The 19,807-nt window shown below is 39.0% G+C and overlaps 1 protein-coding gene across 1 annotated transcript in view; it reads right to left on the reverse strand.

Moving 5' to 3' along the window:
- chrna6 (cholinergic receptor, nicotinic, alpha 6) overlaps nucleotides 1-18,905 on the reverse strand; it is a 29,561-nt gene extending 10,656 nt beyond the window's left edge. The window contains exon 1 of the mRNA XM_061725472.1: nucleotides 18,646-18,905. Within this exon, the coding sequence (XP_061581456.1) occupies nucleotides 18,646-18,784 (139 nt within the window). The 5' untranslated portion in view covers nucleotides 18,785-18,905. The remainder of the gene's footprint in view (nucleotides 1-18,645) is intronic.
- Between the last annotated feature and the right edge of the window lie 902 nt (nucleotides 18,906-19,807).

Genomic DNA, 19,807 nt, shown 5'->3' on the forward strand with positions numbered 1-19,807 from the left:
ATCATTTTTGATATGAAAGAGGGTCAAAGACGTGACGCTTACTTTTTCTGTCCGATGGAACTTTTTACCTAATAATAAACATAAAAATGAATAAAAAATATAACATGTATGTCTAATACGTTCCTTCTACATGTGCCCACTCTTATTTTATTTAAACATGTTGGTTATTGGTCATTTTCTGCCATCTGAAGTGTGAAAACATCATGTGGGGTGACCGTCCAGCCTTGACTTCTGTTTGGACAACTGGTTTTAAATCACATTAAAACAATTTAAAAATAATGCTTGCCCTATTGGGCATATTTTCAAACTTGTTTTAGATTTATTGACAAAGTTATGGAACATTTGTACACACATTTCAATCATAATACACAAACTAATCTTGTCCGAATATGTTCATTGTCTGAATTATCATCTGGGGTGACCATGAAAAAAATACAATTGAGGGACTTTTATATTGACAATCATCTCAAAGAGGATGTTGCATCAGCCAGTTACTCCATGAGGGTCCCAGAGAGACAACCTGCAGGTCAGTAGTCTCTCTCTCCTTTACAAATAAATCCTCTTTCTAACTGCTGCAGTGTATACGTCACATTTTGATATCATGTGGGGTGACCACCCTAAAACTGTAAAAAATTAGTTTTATTTGCAAATCTATATTTTGAAGGTAAATTTGTTAGTGATATGTGGTGAGAAGTAGCTAGCTTAGATCATATAGCTAACTGTTAGCCTGTTATATTTGATTAAACTTGAAAGCATCATGTGGGGTGACCACCTGTCATGTGGGGTAACCAACAAATGGCAATTCTGTATCAAATTCAAAATTGAATGTCTATCAGTTTTGGTTCAAATATAAATTATTGGTATAGCATGCATAAGTGGATACACCTTGTACACATTTTAAATCAGTTTTGTGAATTTTAGAGTAAGTAAGAGGGTGACACTGCCATTATGGATAGAATGTATTTAAAAATGGTTTTCAAAAATGAAAGGAAAAATGTGTCTATCTTTCTTGAACAGTTAATTTAATTACTGATACTTATTAAAATATAAATTTTGTTATGGATATCTATTCATTTTGAGATAAATGGTCGCCCCAAATGACGGTTTAAAGGTTTAAAAACACTAAAATACCTTTGTTTGAAGTTTTCACATACATGTATGTGTACATTACATTTCAAATGTTTGGAAAATGGCCAAAAATATCTTTATTTTAAGTATTTTAAAAATGGGCTACTCAAAGGCCTTATACGTCTTTGACCCAAGAATATATTTTTATTTATTTGTGTGGTGAAAGCAGCTGTCCTGTACATAGTTTACTGTAAATAATTAGCATATAAATGTTACTTTTTTTAGTATCATACTGTTTTATCTTATCCTATTTTTATATACTGTACATTTTTCATATTTCAGAACCGAGCAACACCTCAGTTATCTGCAAGAGATAAAGTATTCTGATTATGTTTTCATCAAAGAGAAACATGCATGTCGAGGATCCGATTCAGTTTATGTATTTATTTTTTTGACGAGACATTTGCATCTGCCTTCTGTAATGTGATACCTTAAAGTGTGCAAACAGCGACACTGATATAAAAAGAACTAGAGTATTTTGATGTGTTTTTTCACCTTCATACTTTCTTTATGACTGGAAAGGTAAACTGTTTGTAATCTCTTGACATGACATACTTTAAGAAAGAGATAAAGAAAGAAAAAAGCCTGATGTTCTTTTAGCCGATGCGTGTGCAGGGGTGTGCGTGCAAGGCTGAGCTGGAGGTTTGATTGTTAAACTCTGCCACAAGTAGCTTGAGATGGCAAATAGATCCACGCCTGCCCAAGCAGAAAATGTTGACCGACTTGAGAAATCTCACACTCACGCCACCAGAGCCCCCTGGTGACAAAAACACCAGAGGCTCATATCCTCCATACACTGCTGTTGAAAAACACATAATCTAATTCAAATCTAATTTAACTTGCTTTCATCCCATCAGTCCTTCACCTCTCTTTTTGGTTAAAAGACCAGCAGAGCAGAAGTTGGTCATATTTGTGCCCTTGGACTATGGAGTGACTCAATAATCACTGAGGCAAAAAGGATCAAATCTTTTTCTGCAAAACTCGGTCTGACCTCTTCCATCACAGCTTTCAAGAGTAGTGCAATGCAGGTGTGTTTTAACACTGCACGAAGCCATCGAGCCAGCACTTAGTGAGCAGCTGCACGGTCCATTTTAAAGATGAAGATGGATGCGTTTCACCAGAGGAACAAGTGGAGCGCAGTCCATATACGCACAAATATCCACATTGAATGAAAAGGTATGTTTTCTTGACAAAAACTAAATAAAAGATGAACGGCTATAACAGGAAACTTTCGGTTGGAGTCAGTGAATGAAACCAAAATGTAGGAAAACTAGTTCATGTTTTTCCTGGCAGGGGGCACTTCTTTACTCTTCATTATACATTATATGTATGGTGTCCTAGTTATGAAACATGCAGGAACTACTGAAATATGGACCATGTTATGTTGTCATGTGAATTTGGAGAATAAACAATGATTCACAGCTGGTATTAAACCAGCTGACTTTAACTAGCATGGTTTAACGTGTAAGATTTCCCCACAAGTATGTCTCGTTCTGCTTTGTTTTTTGATGGATTCAACCACTAACAGCAGAATTCACCAAAGGTTTTCCTCTTCTAGCTGACCTCCCTCCCTTTCCCGAAGGTTTTAGTTTCATTATAGTTTCCTAAGTCTTATCTGTATCATGTGAAAGTGACAGCAAATTTATTGCAGATAAAAATAGTTGTTCAGAAAGAGTGACACCTTAATAAGACCTGCCCATTATTTGAAGAGCCTGTATGTCAGAACAAACACGTGGTATTTGTTCATACTGTAATATTATGAAGCTGTTCTTCCCTTTATTGCCTTTGGGAGTATACTTGAGTGAATATCTTCCAGACGTCTGAACTCACAGTCTGCCTGAACTCTCATTTTGGGAGTCTGGTTCATTTGCTCATCTTTGCAAAATCAATTTCAACTTGCCAGGACTAGGAAATGAGATTACTTCAAGGACTATATGAATCTGAAATACGCCAAGCAATGTGAGAGTATAAAAACTACAGTACTCGGCATACTATTCTTAAATTTAAATCACTAAGGCAACTCTTATGTAATCTCAACAGCTGGTGCACATTAAATAAAGAATGCACAAATACAAATCCGGACAATATCTCATCCCAAACAATGGTCAAAATAAAAACACAAATAGCATTCTGGAGGAAATTAGCAGAATCTCCACTTTGTCCACATAATTAACAGACAATGCTAAATTTAACACATATACTAGGCCGTTCATGGGGTTCAGCTGCTTTGCTTTTGTCAAACATGCCACCTTGATCATGATCATTAAAGCAAAAAACACACAAATCACCTTTTTTGGGTGGGAGGGTGGAGGGGCAGGGGTGTCACTTGTAAAAAATATGAAAATAGTCAGCTTAGATACATTAAAAACAACAAAAAAGTAAATGAATCTGCCGTGGTTCCTGTGAGCAGTTGCTTGGAAGCTTCAGAACTTTTCTGAGGTCATTGGCCAACGCAAGCGCCGTCTTAAACCTTAATGAAAAGGCCTTTCTCCTGAGACACTTGTGTAATTTCAGCTCTTGGTACCTGCCTTATAACCTATCTGCTGCTCACTGATTTGCTACACAGCCTGAACCTTGTTTAAGCCTCTAATTGGGTGAGGGGAAACCAGGGCAATTATAATCAGTCAATTAATTGGACCTTTTGTTCTTTGTGACCAAAGAAAAATAAAAAAATAATGAAGCCGACTATTTTTTCTTCCTCTCTTGGAACATCCCCTCATCCCCTCATTCCACTTACTTGCTCTGCCAGCACGGATCTTAAGCAGCCTTATTTTAAAGGAAGTTAATTATAACCTTTGTACCCTTCCACCCAAGCTGATTATACACGTCTGAGTGCCAGACTCCCGAGCATTTACAGTAAGGATTTAATATGTGCTGCAACCACTCAACTTGTAAGTATATGCAAGTGAAAGTTACTCTCGTCATATGTCTGTGAAGTGAAAGTACAGTTGTGCAAATTACTACCCTTCTTTTAATGATATTTTCTATTGTTGTTTTATTTTCTCTCAGTAAAAAATGACTCAAAAGACAAAAGAAAAATCATGTGTGCAACGTTAAGTGGCCCTTTAGTGTTCATTTAAAGGGACAAATTGCAGCCAGGTCCTGCTAATCATAAACCCTTGATGAACTAATCAGCTTGAGCTGTGCAGACCTCTAAAAAAGCAGATGTTTTGGTTTATTTCTTTCAGGCGCATGTAAACAGAATCCCACAAGGGAAAGACATAAGCAGCTGTTGCTGCATTTACCAGTAAAGGGACAAACGGTTTAAACAATTCCTAAATAATTCAGAGTTTAACATTTTAAAGAGAAAAAGTTTAGTCACAGGTGGAAAGAATTCAAGACATCAATTAAACATTTAAATTCTGTGGCAGGACGTTAAGAGACTTCTGCATAAGTGAATACCCAAAAGCCACCAAAGCAACACTATTAAGAAGAAACATGAAATTACTACTTCCAGTTATTGCTGCTAATGTGGATCTACCTTTACGTCCACCTTTAGCAGCTACTGGATCAAGGGGGTACTCAGTATTGCCGACATGATTTATTATCTTTTCTTTTTTTGCTTTATTTTTGCTAAATAAATAAAAAAAGGTATATATTGTTTATCTAAGGGTGTATTTGTCTAATAGTAAGACCCACTAGGATCAGGACTAAACGAGGTCGTACTCATCTCTGAGGTGTAAACGTGTAATTCTGTACCTTTTTAATCTAGTTAAAATAAACTGTAGCCATGCAACTGCAGTTCAGGTAAACCTTGAAGCAGCTTGTATGCTATTATGGTGATGTAAATGTTTTGCATTGTTTGTCATCAACACTGGGAACAGCTACAAACAATGTGTTTTTCAAGCAAGACCTCAGAACAAGTGACCATGTGATATGATAATGTCCTAATAGCTGAAAACGTACTTTGAAGCAAACCTAAATCTCTAAAAACATATATAAAAAATACCATTTGGATCATCAAAATGTATTTCATGAGTCAAAACCATCAACATCTTCTCTTTCATGAGCTCATATAGCTATGCTTTCAAGGGGAAGTTGTTAGTCACTTTGTACTGATCTGCCTTTGTGGTAGGATGCAAAAATCAACCTGACAGTCATGTTTAATTTTACCAGAGGTGCATGTTTTTTCAATCCCGTTTTTGTGATGTGATATCAAAGTAACATGCCTTTGTACTGATAGATGGGCCTATGTAAAGCAGTCATGTTTTTCTGCTTAAAAAGCTTCACTCACTGAGAATTAGCAAGCCAAACAGTGAGTGTGTCTTTGTCTCTAGTGGCTCCGGCTGCCTTAAGCTGCAGAAAAACTTGCAGCCCGTGGGAGGCTGTTTGATCAGGCATGTGCTTAACGGGATGGGCCTGGGAGCCAGGAGTGGACATTGAAAGAACTAATTACAATGAAACACTACAATGACTGTGTAAGAGTACATCAGGAAGAGATACAATAAGCGGAAGGCAAAGGGGACAGAAGATAGGAAGAGGAAAATTGACAGCAACCAACAAAAGGTGAAAATCGAGATAACGTGTCTCTGTTCTCAAGGGCTTGTCGTGGCCTGACTTTGACATGCTCAGTGATGCACAAGAGGATCCACAGTGATTATTGTTGGTACCACACCATTAAGCATATGGCACTTAACCTACACCATGTGTGTCACCGTGTACGATGGTTGCAGTGTACGCAGCTGCACCTGTAATGTGCATGCTTTTATATGGAAGCATCCCTTTTTATTTATAGTATTTCAATTTTACTAATTACAAATAGTATACTCTTTCTTTTTTTAAACCTTTGTATGACATACGAAAACTCTGAGATTAACAAGTTTAAAGTCAGATTTTCTGCATTTGCTTGCTGCAGCAAGTTAATCTGAAAAACTAAAAGTTGTAATTGGCAAATCAGTCCCACAATTATCCTGTAGAATCTGTAAGATGCAGTGATATTGTAATCTTTCTTGTTTGTCTGGTTTGTTAGTCAAAACTACCCAATTCTCAACCAATGACTGCTGGGATAGACTGCAGCCACCCCCCTAACCACAACCCTCAACACGATGAAGGGGTATCAAAAATGTACACACATTACACAATTACACATATTATTTTGCCATGTGTTCTCTGTTCCCTGTACAATTAGTCACAGTTTAATCATCCATCCATCCATCCATCCATCCATCCATCCATCCATCCATCCATCCATCCATCCATCCATCCATCCATCCATCCATCCATCCATCCATCCATCCATCCATCCATCCATCCATCCATCCATCCATCCATCCATCCAATAATGTTTAAAGGTCTATTTCAGCAGCTCTGCCAGCATTTCTGGCCTACCTTCATGAAATCTGATATTTTATTTAATCAGCAATCTAAGTCTACAGCAGAGAATGTAAACTTCTTTCACATTTGTAAGTCAAATGTATGGGCATAAGGATTAGTGGTGAACGAGTGTTTCAGTCTGTGAGGAAGCTAGACTACTACCTAAGTCAAAATATGAAAACATTATAATGATTACATAATGACTTGCAGTGGCATCTAAGTTTTATTCCGACATAAAACTTTCATTTCATTCACACATTCATGCTAATGCAGCTGCAAAACAACATACAGTATAATTATAAACCATTAAGATGTGTTTATCAACGCCTGTGACCCACAAGTTGAGAAAGAAAAGGGAGAGGAAAAAACAGTTGTTATCCAACAGAAGAATCTAATGATTGCGATGCAATAACTGTAAACAACTGAAACTGCCAAATGCTTAGCAACCTCTGCTGCAACAACAACGATGTATAACAGATGCAACACTCCTACCTTCAGAAATAAGGCACACATAGAGGGAATGAGTACTAGTTTTATCTTCCTGCAGTGAAACTAGATCAGAGCTGTCCATCATGCATGTCAGCATCACTCACCGTACGGAATAAAGATTTTAAAAACATCTGCGCTTCAAATCCTCAGAAACTATTCTGTTATGTTCCAGATTTAGAGCCTTGAGAGATAAAAATGTACCTGTGCTCAACACAATAGTCCTTCTCTTCCCAGTAAACATTTTTAAATCGCTGTTATAAGAAATTTTAGTCTCTCACAGGAAAGCCTTGTTGATGCATTTCACTCATTATAGCAGAAGTTGCATACTGTGACAATTTACTCATCATCTGGGTGAATGGTTCTAAACAAATTACGAAGCTGAAGGAAATTAAATGAATTTGCATAGAGAATTAAGTTTCTATTCTAGGTCAAAGCAACATAAATAGCTAGCTTTCTGGCCCATTCAGAGCATTCAGCACAGCTGTAAGCCTGGAGGAGAGTGAAAGCAGGAACATAATTGATCCAAGTGGATCAAATGACTTGCTTGCTGTAATTATTCTCTCAGGTAGTGTGGAGAATCAACGCTGCAGGAGCCTCTCCGTGCTTGTGTGACTCAAATGAACGCCCAACTGGTTGGCTCAGGGGTTGACACAGGACGCTTCGGGAGGCCTACATTCCCGCAACTGGGAAGATAAATACTAAGGATCCCTCAAGAGGATCATGCGTCTCTAAATGGTGCTCATCTGTGTTAATCTCCATCACACAGACAGGAGAAGATGGCTAAATGCAACTGAAAAAGAGCCTGTGAAACATCTGATTTAGTTTAACAAACTGATGTAAACCTGTATTTTTGCTCACTACCCAAACTGATGCGCAGGATTCATGACTCAGCAAAAGGGAAAAGCAAAAATGTGTATTCTTATTTACTGCTCTTACCTTATCAGAGCATGGATTATCTTCTTGTGATAGGAAAAGATAAGAGGCTGATCAGCTGCTCATATGAAGTGTCACGACAGTTGTAAGTCATCAATACATCTTTGTTGCCATCCGACATTTTAATCTTAAATCAGTCAGTTATTAAGATACCATTAATTCCTGAGAGTGAAAAACCATTGAGGGAAACCCTTTTGTGTCATTGTGATTAAAAAAATAATGACCATCTTATCAAAGAGAACAGGCTTTTTAATGCAGACAACATGAATACTGAGGTGCAAATGAGCTCAAACCTACAATGAGCCAGAAGAACTTCAGAAGAACTAAATAAATATGAATGTAAGAAAAAGCAGCAGAGAGTGTTGATAATTATCCTTTTCGGACTCTGATAGACTGTGGAAACTGTCTCTGAGTCGTGAGGTGAGGGAGGAAATGATGGTAGCTTTTACTAGAGGGTAACAGGGAGACTGGTATTCTTAATGATGGATTCTGCCCTCCTCTGACGGAAGGAGTAGATGGTTTGAGACAGAAGTGAATCATTTAAGATGATTTTAGATGCACATCTGAATGTTTTTTTTTTTTTTTTTAGTAACGTGCAGGTTTCCCAGCCACACTGAGGTTCATCCAGTGAGAACAGTCTCAATAGCGCAGCAATAGAAATTCACCAGGGTTTTTGTTACCACCTCAAAGGTCTTTAGCCTCCTCAGGAAGAGCAATCTCTGTTGAGTCTTGTTGAGGATGCAGTTGGAGTCCTGAGACCATGAGTGGGAGTCTGAACACTCGGGACTGGAAACTGCTGAACAGGGTAACCACTGATGTAGAGAGGTCTGTGATTGTCCCTTTTCTTTATAAAATCAATGATGATTTCCTCTATTGACAGAGCTTGTTGCTGTAGCACCGGTCCTGTAGGCAGCCTCGTCGTCATCCCTGATGAGTCAAGTTGCCCTGGAACTAGTGCTGGGCGGTATGACCAAAAATTTATATCACGGTATTTTTCAAAATTATATCGGTTTCACGGTATATCACTGTATTTTTTTTTTCATGCACAACTGGGTGTTAACCACATTTTCTAATGATTTGGAAAGGAATTGCTGCAGTAAATTGGCTTAGAATGGCTTATTTTACTGTGTGGGGGGGATGCATAAATCAAATAAATTTGATTTAGGCATGCTTTTCAAAGAAAAAAAATCTTTTGCAAAATTACAAGGTAGAAAATATTTATTGAACATAAAAAAACTGAACATTTTTTAATTTCCCAGCATTATGTTGTTTTGGTTCCACCTCCTGGTGAATGTTAGGTAAAATTCTTATGTGGTTACTTTTTGGTTGGCCAACGATTTATGTTTTTGGTGCGCAACCGGTACGGGAGCGGCCAGTCTATTTCCTTATATTACAACGCCGTTATTAATTGTTCGTTTTTTTTCCCCACTTATTCCACCGAACACCGAAAGTGTTTTTTTGCCATTTTCGGCCGAACAATTTCGGCCGAACAATTTCAGCGTGCCGGAACGTAGCGCCGCGCCGCGTTCCCAACGTTGTGTACGCTACTGTACATACTCACCGGTATTACGGTATATGAAAAATTCATATCATAAGAAAAATAAACTCCGGTATTCGGTATGAACGGGTATACCGCCCAGCACTACCTGGAACTTGATGATACTGTTGCTCTCATGCTTTGCTACAGAGTCACTTCATTAGCTTGTAAAACTTAGCTTGCCTGCACCTTGGTTAAATTGCCTTTCAGACAAAAAAGAAAAAAACAGACCTAAATGTGTAACTTCAAATCTCATGAGAACATCTACACAGACCTGCTGCACTGCCTTTAGTTTTTTCCGATATGGCAAACAAAAGTGGACTGAATGGGGACTGCCATCCTGATGATTCTCTATGTTGCTTTAATGTGTCACTTTAAGAAATTTCGTCAATTGGAAAATTGGAGAAGAACGTTTTGATGTACTGGAAATGCCAAAGGTGCACAACAAGATGATACAGGCATTAATCACACAGTACTGAAAACTATGTGACTTAATTCAACATCCCTATGTGATTATAGGTGTTTTGGTCCTGGTTTGGTTTGGTATATTTTTTTCCAAACCAGACCAAGCAGTAAAATAGACAAATAATCTTTTTAAGTTGTTACACCCAGGAGCTCCAGGGGGCACATGTCATTTAAGAACATAAGCCTGAGATTAGACCAGGCATAAAGAGCAAACTAAGGGTTGTAGGTGTGAAAGCGCCCAAAGCAAGTGATTCTTCCACATTGTTCTTAATAGATAGAAGGAAAAGAAGATAGAAAGTTCACAGTTTTAATCACAGCAGACAGAAGAAGAACAATGAGAGAAAAAAAGGATTAAAGCTTAATTAGTCTCATACAAGAATTTTCAATTCCCTACCATAAAAAGTGTATCTGTTTCCCCTTCATTTCAACAAAAACCAAGAGCCAATTGAGGATTAAATTTCACAAATAAACTGTGTATTAAAGTCTGAAGAGAAGAAAGGTGGGAGCGAGTTGGTTTGACATAAAAGTTTATATGACTGTCATAGTTGACAATCATGCATGTCAATAATAAACTCGAAAAACAAGGTATTGACAGTTTTTTTCTTCCACAAGTTTTAAATGTCTTGGTGGATAGTTAAGGGATCCTAGTCGAAAATGCTTTATTCATAGAAGAGCTGAAGGTGAATGAAAAATAGATGTGAGCTCATTTGATCAGTATGGTTACCTACTGGCATGTAAACATGTCATGTTGACCGAATACGTATTTCACAACATTACATTTAATTCAGTGAAATGAAGCGATTAAGTTTACGTAATTGATGAACAATTCAATGTGCGAGAAAAGTAAAAGGTACACAAAAACACACCAAGAGTGTGACAGTTGCTCCATATAGGAGGTGTCTAGACGAAGAAGTGTGTCTGTTTGGGCAAGCAGAAGGGGAGTGATGGTGTGTGTGTGTATGTGTGTGTGTGTGTGTGTGTGTGTGTGTGTGTGTGTGTGTGTGTGTGTGTGTGTGTGTGTGTGTGTGTGTGTGTGTGTGTGTGTGTGTCTCTGTCTGTGGTGGTTATACTGCATGTGAGCGCTGGAGTTTGGTTGCAAAATCACATGACAATCGTGTTAAGAGGATCCTAAAGCTGCCTCCCAGACCTTAAGCCACACACTAACACTCACACACACACACACACACACACACACACACACACACACACACACACACACACACACATACACACTGATTGCCTGTCAGGCTTTAATGCAGCTATATTGCTTCTGGGAGCGAAACCAGAGAGCTGTACTCTAGTTCTGAGGGAAGTGCAGATGAACATTTAAGTCTGAGGAGTGAAAAAAAAACAAAAAAAAACAGCTGAATGATGCTGCGATGAACGCAGACAACTCAATATGAGCAGATTTAGATAAGAGACTTTACCCTAAACATTTACACAGCTGCTAAGCAGAAAGAAGTGTCATTGTTGGCTCACTACACGTTCAATAATTTTAAATGTTCACTTCCTTTTCTGAATCATCAGCACTGCGTCCGCTGCTCTCTTGGGCAGAGCTGGCTCGGAGGCAGATTCTCTTTACACACTGAAGATGCAGCTGCAGCCATTAAAATGCAGGTGAGATAAGGGGGTCGAGCTCAAAACGTAACGCGGATCAGATGTGCATAAAGCAGGCGTGCCTCGACATCTCTTTCAGATATTTTCTGCTGGAGATGCTGCAGGAAACTCATCCTGCCATTTCACTCGGTCCGATGGCGGAGTTTCAACTCTGGAGGAACCCGTCCTGTCCTAGATTATGCTGATGTGCACCACAATCTATCCCACCGGCTGTGACTTTATTTTGAATGTCACACGTCCAACAAACAACAGCATGCTGTACAAATCTCTTATTCCTTACCTCCAAGCAACTTTAGGCAGATTCTATTTTTGACCAAAATATCCCAATCCCATGGAGTGGAGGATCAGCATTTTCTCTGTTTTGGGGACAAATCACCAAATCTGGGATGGCAGGAGACAATACCCTCTATAGCCCACTAATCAGGGACTATGTGTGTGTTGTGTGTCGGTGTGTGTTTTTTTTGTGCACTTATCTGCAAACACAGGCCCCGTGTATCATGCATAATCCTACATAGCCAATGAGAGATTGAAGGAAGGAGGAGAAGATGACACAGTGGGGAATAAGGAACTGAGACTGAAAAATGTCCTTTTTCCCTAAAGTGTGACATTAAACATGTCTAACTAGCTCGACATCACAGAGTGGATTTTCTTTCAGTTGAGCTAAATGTGTTCTGCTTTGAGAGTACTGACACTGTTGAGCTTTCAAGGCACTGCTTTCGTTTGCAGTTCCCTCAGTTGAGGAGCAAAGCAGCAAAGCTACGTCCAATCTCCCGCTGAGAACGACCGAGAGAAGTATAAAAGACAGAGCTGGGGGAGTTTATCCCACAAGTTAAGCAGGAACATATCGCTTCCCCTCAGCCATGAATCTGTGTGAGGTCATCGGGTGTGTTAAGACTGTGTTCTTGACATGACGACTAGGATGTGACAAAATACAAGACACCTAATGTCATCCCCTACAGTGAGCATCCCAGGAATCATGTTTGGAACAAAGTTCCTGCTGCACTCGCTCATCTGCCTAAAGAGTCTTAAAGCATTTCGATTCACTTGGGGATGACAAGGACACATGACAAGTCTCCTACAACCCTAAAAGCAACACTGTAAAAACATGCATAAGAGCTTATTTTGACGTCTTTTTGACGTTTTAAAAGCCAGCTTTTATTTTCTCAACACCGCGTGTCATACAGCTTCGCTCACATATGAAGCTGATGGGGACATCAGACTGTAAATGAAATGAGCTGTAATTGTTCCAGGCTTGTTCATAATCCAAATATAATGACCAGTATTCAGCCTGCAGCTAGGGTGTATTAGATTGTAATGATCTTCTGTCAATGTGAAGATCCAGAAGGGTTACGCACGCCGTCTCCTCTAACATCTTCACTCTTCTATGTTTCAATAATGTCATTAAAACAGACTATTGCTCAAAATGTGTCAGCTCTCCACGTAGCAATACTTATCGTGTCATGTTACTTCTGCCTTCTTTGTGTAAAGCTAAAGCGCGGATCTATCAATATCAATTAATATGTTGAGGGTCTCGAAAACTCAACATTGCAGCAATGTAAACACTTTAAGTAACTTCTGTAGGTTATATGTGACAAGAGAAGAACCATAAACCACATGAACACTCCAAGGTGAAATAACCACATCTGACGTGTAGCTACTTTTATTGATTGATGTTTTTTCCCACATGCAAAGTACATTTGACAAGCTATAAATTAAATGAATACAGATAGTTTTTTTTTCAATAAGACCTTTTCAAATAAGACAGTAGCGAGAAATAAAAACAGTATGCTTAAGCCTAAGTAATTTATATATTGTACTCTCTTCACTTTAAAAAAGTGAACAGTTGAGTAGTTCAAAAGTGGAAACAATATTTTGATGTATCTAAGAGATACGGCTCATTTTGCATTAATAGCAAGCCTTAAAAGAAGCTGCAATTTAGCAGTAGCACTGACCACTAGAGCTGGGTTAAAAATATTGATATATCGATATTTTATCGATATACATGTGTAGGAACAATTATCGATACATAAATCCAAGTATCGATTTAAAAAAAAAAAAAAAAAAATTATTACATTTTTTTTTTTTTTTAATCCCAATTTTTTTTTCTTCCTAAGTCAGTCCTGGGCATTGCTCCCTCTACCAAGCCCGGGAGGCCCTGCACTGAGCTCAAGTCTCCTCCTTAACCTGAGGAGTGAGCAGGCTGCTTCTTTCCACCAGTCAGGGTGGGGCTTCTCTGGCCGGACATAGCGATGGAAGGATCACGTTATTCCATTATTGTAACTAGAATATCGATATCGATATTGTATCGGAAATCGTATCGTCTTGGGACCTAGTGTATCGGAATCGTATCGTATCGGGAGGTCAGTGATGATACCCAGCTCTACTGACCACAATGCAGTTCACTATGCTAGATCAATGGTTAAATTGAAATTGAATTGAAAGTCTTTAGCACGTATGTGCTGAGACATGAGCAGATTTTTACTTGTCATGTTTCAGTATCATGTCGGGTCGCACACACAGCAATAAGATCATCTGAAGCCAACAATAAAGTTTTGAGTAAACAGTAAATAAACTTTCTTTACGTTAAGTGGAAAACATCTTTAAGAAATACAAAACCGTCAACACCCGTTTGTTTACCTGTTAAACATGTAAAAATGAAAAGAATAGTGATATTTTCCACTGCTCTTGTGCCCCACCATTATACATAACCCAGCGCCAGAGCTGGGCTAGAATTAATTCATATAAAGGTTGTCTGTAGTGTAACGGCTAGTGTTACCCCACTAAATCTCGTCAAACTCGTAAACTTTGCCAGAGACAGAGCCAGAAGCTTGTTTCTGTACCTACAGGTTGAGATCTCACGAGGATGAGAAGATGAGTGGCAGCAACTGATCTGCAGCCCCTGGAAGGTGCACGGTTTTCCCATCACCAAGATTATTATTGCTTTTCTAGACATTTTCCATTTGTTTTCTGCTACAATATTGTGTATATTAATTGTGTAAATATATACTGATCAGCCATAATGCTATAAACACCCATTTCATGTAGAGCAGGTCTGCCGTGTGAAGCCCTGGCCCAGTCTGGTTCTGGTCATCACATTAAGGCTGATCAGTGCACTGTAAGAATAACATTGTGCCATAATAATAATGGCAGCAAGTCTTTACCTGCTCTTCCCTGGTGATAGGGAACTTATAAGTGTATCAGTCAAAGATAACCAATGATCAAAACTGTGAACTTTCCACAGTCAGCTACCCAGAATGCATTATGTATGTGTTCATTGGTCATAATTTTGCTGCCAGACATGAGCTAAACATGAACCACGGATACCGTTGCAGGTCACATTGTAATTCCTTGTTATTGCATGTTTCGTGTACGTCTTCAGAGGGTAAAGTTGGAAAAAAAAGATGACTTATCAGAGAAACATTTTACTTTGATAAAACCTGCAGTTTCGAATTTCCAGCTTCTACTGGGGAGAATAAAACTGCCTGCTTCAGATCTGAGGTTAAAGGTTATCCACGCAGACACATTTTACATCTTTCCCTACAGATGCAGCTTTGAATTTTATTTATTTTTTGCTTCCCCAGTATCGATCTGGATTTTTTTTTAAATAACTTTCACTTACAAGAATATATTCTTTAAAAACATTAAGAAAAAAAAAAATATATATATATATATTTGATTCAATAAAATAGCAATGATATCCGACCTGTACTCAGTATCAGCCACAACCCAAAGCCCAGGTCAATTAATATTTAAAGATACAAGATAACAAGATACAACAATGCATTGCGAACATATACAAACACAAAACATAACACTCATAAGTGGCTTATCTGATCCGTTATGTTTGGCCTCCAAGTAAACCTGTTCATGTCTGTGTGAGGAAGTGAACACAATAACAATAACAATCATACAGCTGAATGGACACGCCGAAAGTTTTGAGAGATAAGCCTTTTTTGTTTTATTTTTTGTTCATAGCCTGCAGTTTTAAAAAGACAGAGAAGGATGACGACCTAACAAAAAGCAAAAATAGAAGAAAACAGAACAGAACCTGCAAGATCTTTACGAATAACGAGAACAAAAACAACCACACGAAATGCAGAAAAAAATAGAGACAGCAGTTTGTTTAGGCTAGGATGTTAACTAGGGGTTAACACTATAACAAGTTTTTGTTATAGATGCACCCATTGCTATTTTTATTGCTGAGTCCAATTACTGATTTTTCAGTGAAGGTTAAATGCCGATACTGATTTTGCTGGTTCCAATTTTTTAGAAGAGCTTTAATTATCCAAATTTTTTTTTTTATACACAAAATGCTATATTTTTTATTTATTTATTTTTGCATTATGGTTTTTATTATTAAGCATGTATCATATTATTTAATTATTTTTTATTTTAACTTTTTTAATTTTTCTTCTTTTTTATTAGAAATAGTAAGTTGTAAACTTTGACTTTAGAACTGGTTGTATTGGACAATAACTCTGGCCAGAGTGAACTGTAGCTCCTCTCCAGTGTCGCTGAACCTTCTCTGAAGCACATCCAGCTGTGTGGTTTTAAGCAATATGCATCTTTAACAAATTCAACTCCAACTTTTGTTTGTAGTCTTCTTAGCCAATGGCTAGCCATAATCACTTCCTCATTAATCATCGTCATGTTATGACGCTTAGCAAAGCAATCAGCAGTTTCTAGTCTTTGGACACCCGCCGTTACCTAAATGCAAAATGATATGTGAAACAGAACATCTGGCCATAAACATCCACCAACAGTCTCCGTCCTCCATCGTGGGTGGAGCTGGTGGCCACAGCTAACACTGATTGGCTGATTGGCACGTTCGAGTCTGCTTCACGTCCCTGTTTGCCCATTTACAACATGGCACGCCGCATTACGAGAAAAAAGAGGCATAAAAACTGCCCTTCAGAAAGCCTATGGCATGATGTTGCGGATTATCTGTTCAACAATATTTAAGTCTACGGTCAGTAAAATGTCCACGTGACCATGTTGCTCTGCTAAGTGTGTATGAAACACTTTCACATTTAATGTGCTGCCTACATTACATGGTGTGTGACTGAGGCTTTTAATGCTGCTCTATAGGGTGCCATGACAACACTGGACGTACGACTGCGTAACTGCATGCGCAGTCGTTACGTTTTGATTCTGATTGGGTTTATTTTCATTTATACGTATTTATAATTAACCTTCTGCACTGACATTCAGTTCTCTTGCCGAACGTGCTTTAAAAATGTTTCTCTTTAAAATGTTTATGAACAATCACTTCTGACTTGAGTGAGAGGAATTGGAAGTTGTCGCTAAATGTGAATAAAAAAGAGGGAAAGATGAGAGATTATATTTCTAAACTTTGTCTACGGCTGATTTGCAAGGCGTACACGGCCAATATTATTCTGTTTAACTTTGTTGAGCACTTGTAATCTAGCATTGAATAAATAACTATTTGAGATTGTTGTAAGATACGGTTAAATTATTATTGAAACATTGTATTTGTTTCTAGTTTTTCTGCTGTTTCATAATTTAAAGGAGAAATTGAAGGTGATTCTGGACATCAGTAGGAAGATCTTTCCTGACCAGAGTAGATACAGTACATGGTGCATGTGCATAACGTACCGGAATGTAATCAGTAAAAAAAGTGAGGGTGACCAGCCAGTCAAGCTGAAAATCAGTAATTTCCAGTCCCTGGCCAGTCAATCAGGGCATCTCTAGTTTTTGTACACCTTCTTTTTAATATATTGCAAGAAAAGTATCACCTTTAGATAATAGACACAGTGAAGTTTGCCACCACTGTCATACATTGGATTGCTTATGTAACCCTGGAGTATTGAGAAGTACTTAAAGGGGACCTGTTATGGCATTTTAAACAGGCCTTGAATGTCTTAAAAACAAGCTTTTGATTGTTTTTGCTAAATAAATTAGAAATTCAGCCTCTAAACCATGTCTTTAGCATCCCATTCTATCTATGCGGGATTCTGAGTGGGCGGGGCTATGATAATGAGGCTCTGTGCTGATTGGCTGCCTGAATGACGCGATACACCGCTACGAAAAAATGGTGGAAGCTCCAGCCAGCGGAGTTAGTTGTGGGCGTGGTTTCACGCATCGGAGGCCGACCTATGTAAATTGCGCCCGTCGTTACGTAACGACGGGCGCAGAATCTGAACGGCTCGTAGAAGCCACATCAGACTGGACCGCTCATCCGGGCGGCTGTAAAGACACTGCAGAATTTGGTTGCTTTCCTCCTTTTCTGAGTTTTCAGGCTGAGGGGAGACCACTTTATATATGTTAAAGCAAGAGAAAACGTGTTTTTCATAATAGGTCCCCTTTAATGCTCCAGGTGACTTGACATGGTCCTACCCTGACCTCTGACCTCTACGGAAGCCTGTAACACCTCCACATCTGGAGAATCCAGGGATTAAATCAAAACCGACAGTTATTGAGCCTGTAATCTTGTAAATTGAGTAGGCTACACATAATGTCACAGGTTGCCTCACTTTTTGGATGTTTCACAGTGGTTCCAAATGTATAACTATTATATAATATGTCATAATTTACTACACATCCAGAGTGAATGTTGGAGTAGCAGGTCTGGATGTTTGCATGGCTCCGGGTTCCACAGGGACCATCTCTCCATGGCATGGCTCTACAAGTTGTATAGCATATTATGTCTGACATGCACGTGGGGTTTGTTATTTGTTCAATAAGAAAACACACTGATGGAAATCGGTATACCACTGCACGTAAAGTGTCAAGAGCTTTAAGTTATTCTTATATGAAAATGAGGAGCGCTGCCCTCGTTTTTCTGCGTAATGTGCGCTCTGAAACTCTCAGAATAATTAGAGGACGATGTCTAACATGAATCTAACTGGCATTTTAAGCTATTCATTTTAATCAAAATGCAATCCACATCGGTTTATGAAATAAAAACGAAGTTGAATTTACTCTGAATGGGATCGTCCCAGCATGGTTTTTCCTCGTTCACGATCAGACTGGAAGTAAAGCGCAAAAGGACAAACGCGCACAAAAGGACGAAGCTTGTGATCAGGTTGCTTGTCATATTACATAGTCCAAAAGAGCAAAATAGACAAATAAAAGTCACGGTAACACAAATAAACGAGTACAGCGGTACTTTTCAGCTCATTCCAGCTCCGTGTTTGTCTTACCTTGCGCCGCCAGCAGCACCAGCAGGAGGAAGGTTATCAGCTTCCCGGAGAAATTCATCGACAGATCAGCGCCCTCCGCCTGGCGATGCCTGCCACGGACAAAAGACGGCGGGGAACAACGCATTCTGGTCAGTGACATGCCAGACAGACTTCTGTGGAGCCTTTTAGATCAGAGGAATATTTTCCTTTGCGCTCCCGAGCGTGGAGAGGTTGGCGCGCTGTGCCGACATGGAACAAGTTGTGAAGCGCTGCGTCTCCGCGCTCCCTCCTAACCAAACCTGGACACCTTAAGCCTGATTTATGGTTCCGCGTTACATCGACGCACCGTACAGTGCCCGTCGCCGCGTACCTTACGCTGTAGGCTCTGCGTTGTTGTAACGCCGACCATAAATCAGCCTTTACTCTCAGTCACTGATAAGTTTGTAACAATTAAATGATTTGCAAAACCTTTGATGTTATTTCCCACTAGCAAAATGAAATGAGGGCGGGGGCGCGCGGCTCCGTGGGTTTGGTGGTACAACTGTTTTAGAAGTTGTAGATTTGTGTAAATGTACTATTAAAAAGAAGAAAATGAACTATTCCTGGATTGTGTCTCACACAAAGAATTATAATCGCATCTGGTTTGGTATACAGCTAACAGCTGTGGACACACCTGCACACACTATAAAATCTCATGTTTTCAGGACTGTGCTGTAAATGACCTATTTAGTCACTTAATTGATTTTTTACGCACAACGATGCTCAGGAAGCTTAAAGCATTAGCTGTTCCATAACAGTCTTGAGGGCTGCGGAGTCTCCCCCATTTCAAATAATGGAAATTATTGATGCATCACTGCGTGGAAGTGAACATAAAACATACTGGAGCATGCAAGTCCAGGGTGACTGCTGAGTTTCACTGTAGATGCTGGATGCATGTGTGCCATCTTATGAGCAAAACAAAGAGCAGGATGATCAGACACAGCCTTTTATGCATATCATGCTTTTAAAAAACGTTGATTCTTTTGAATAGCATAAATGTGTTTGTGGTAGCTTTAAGCTGAGTACCTTGCAAACCCTGCAAATGTGCATGCTTCTAGGGTGCAGTATATGCTATTAAATATACAGCCACTTACATGCAGTCATGCATTGGTAAATGGGAAAAAGAGGAAAGCAGTCCATTCAG

This window comes from Cololabis saira, chromosome 7 (genome assembly GCF_033807715.1).
Source record: "Cololabis saira isolate AMF1-May2022 chromosome 7, fColSai1.1, whole genome shotgun sequence".
NCBI lineage: Eukaryota > Metazoa > Chordata > Actinopteri > Beloniformes > Belonidae > Cololabis > Cololabis saira.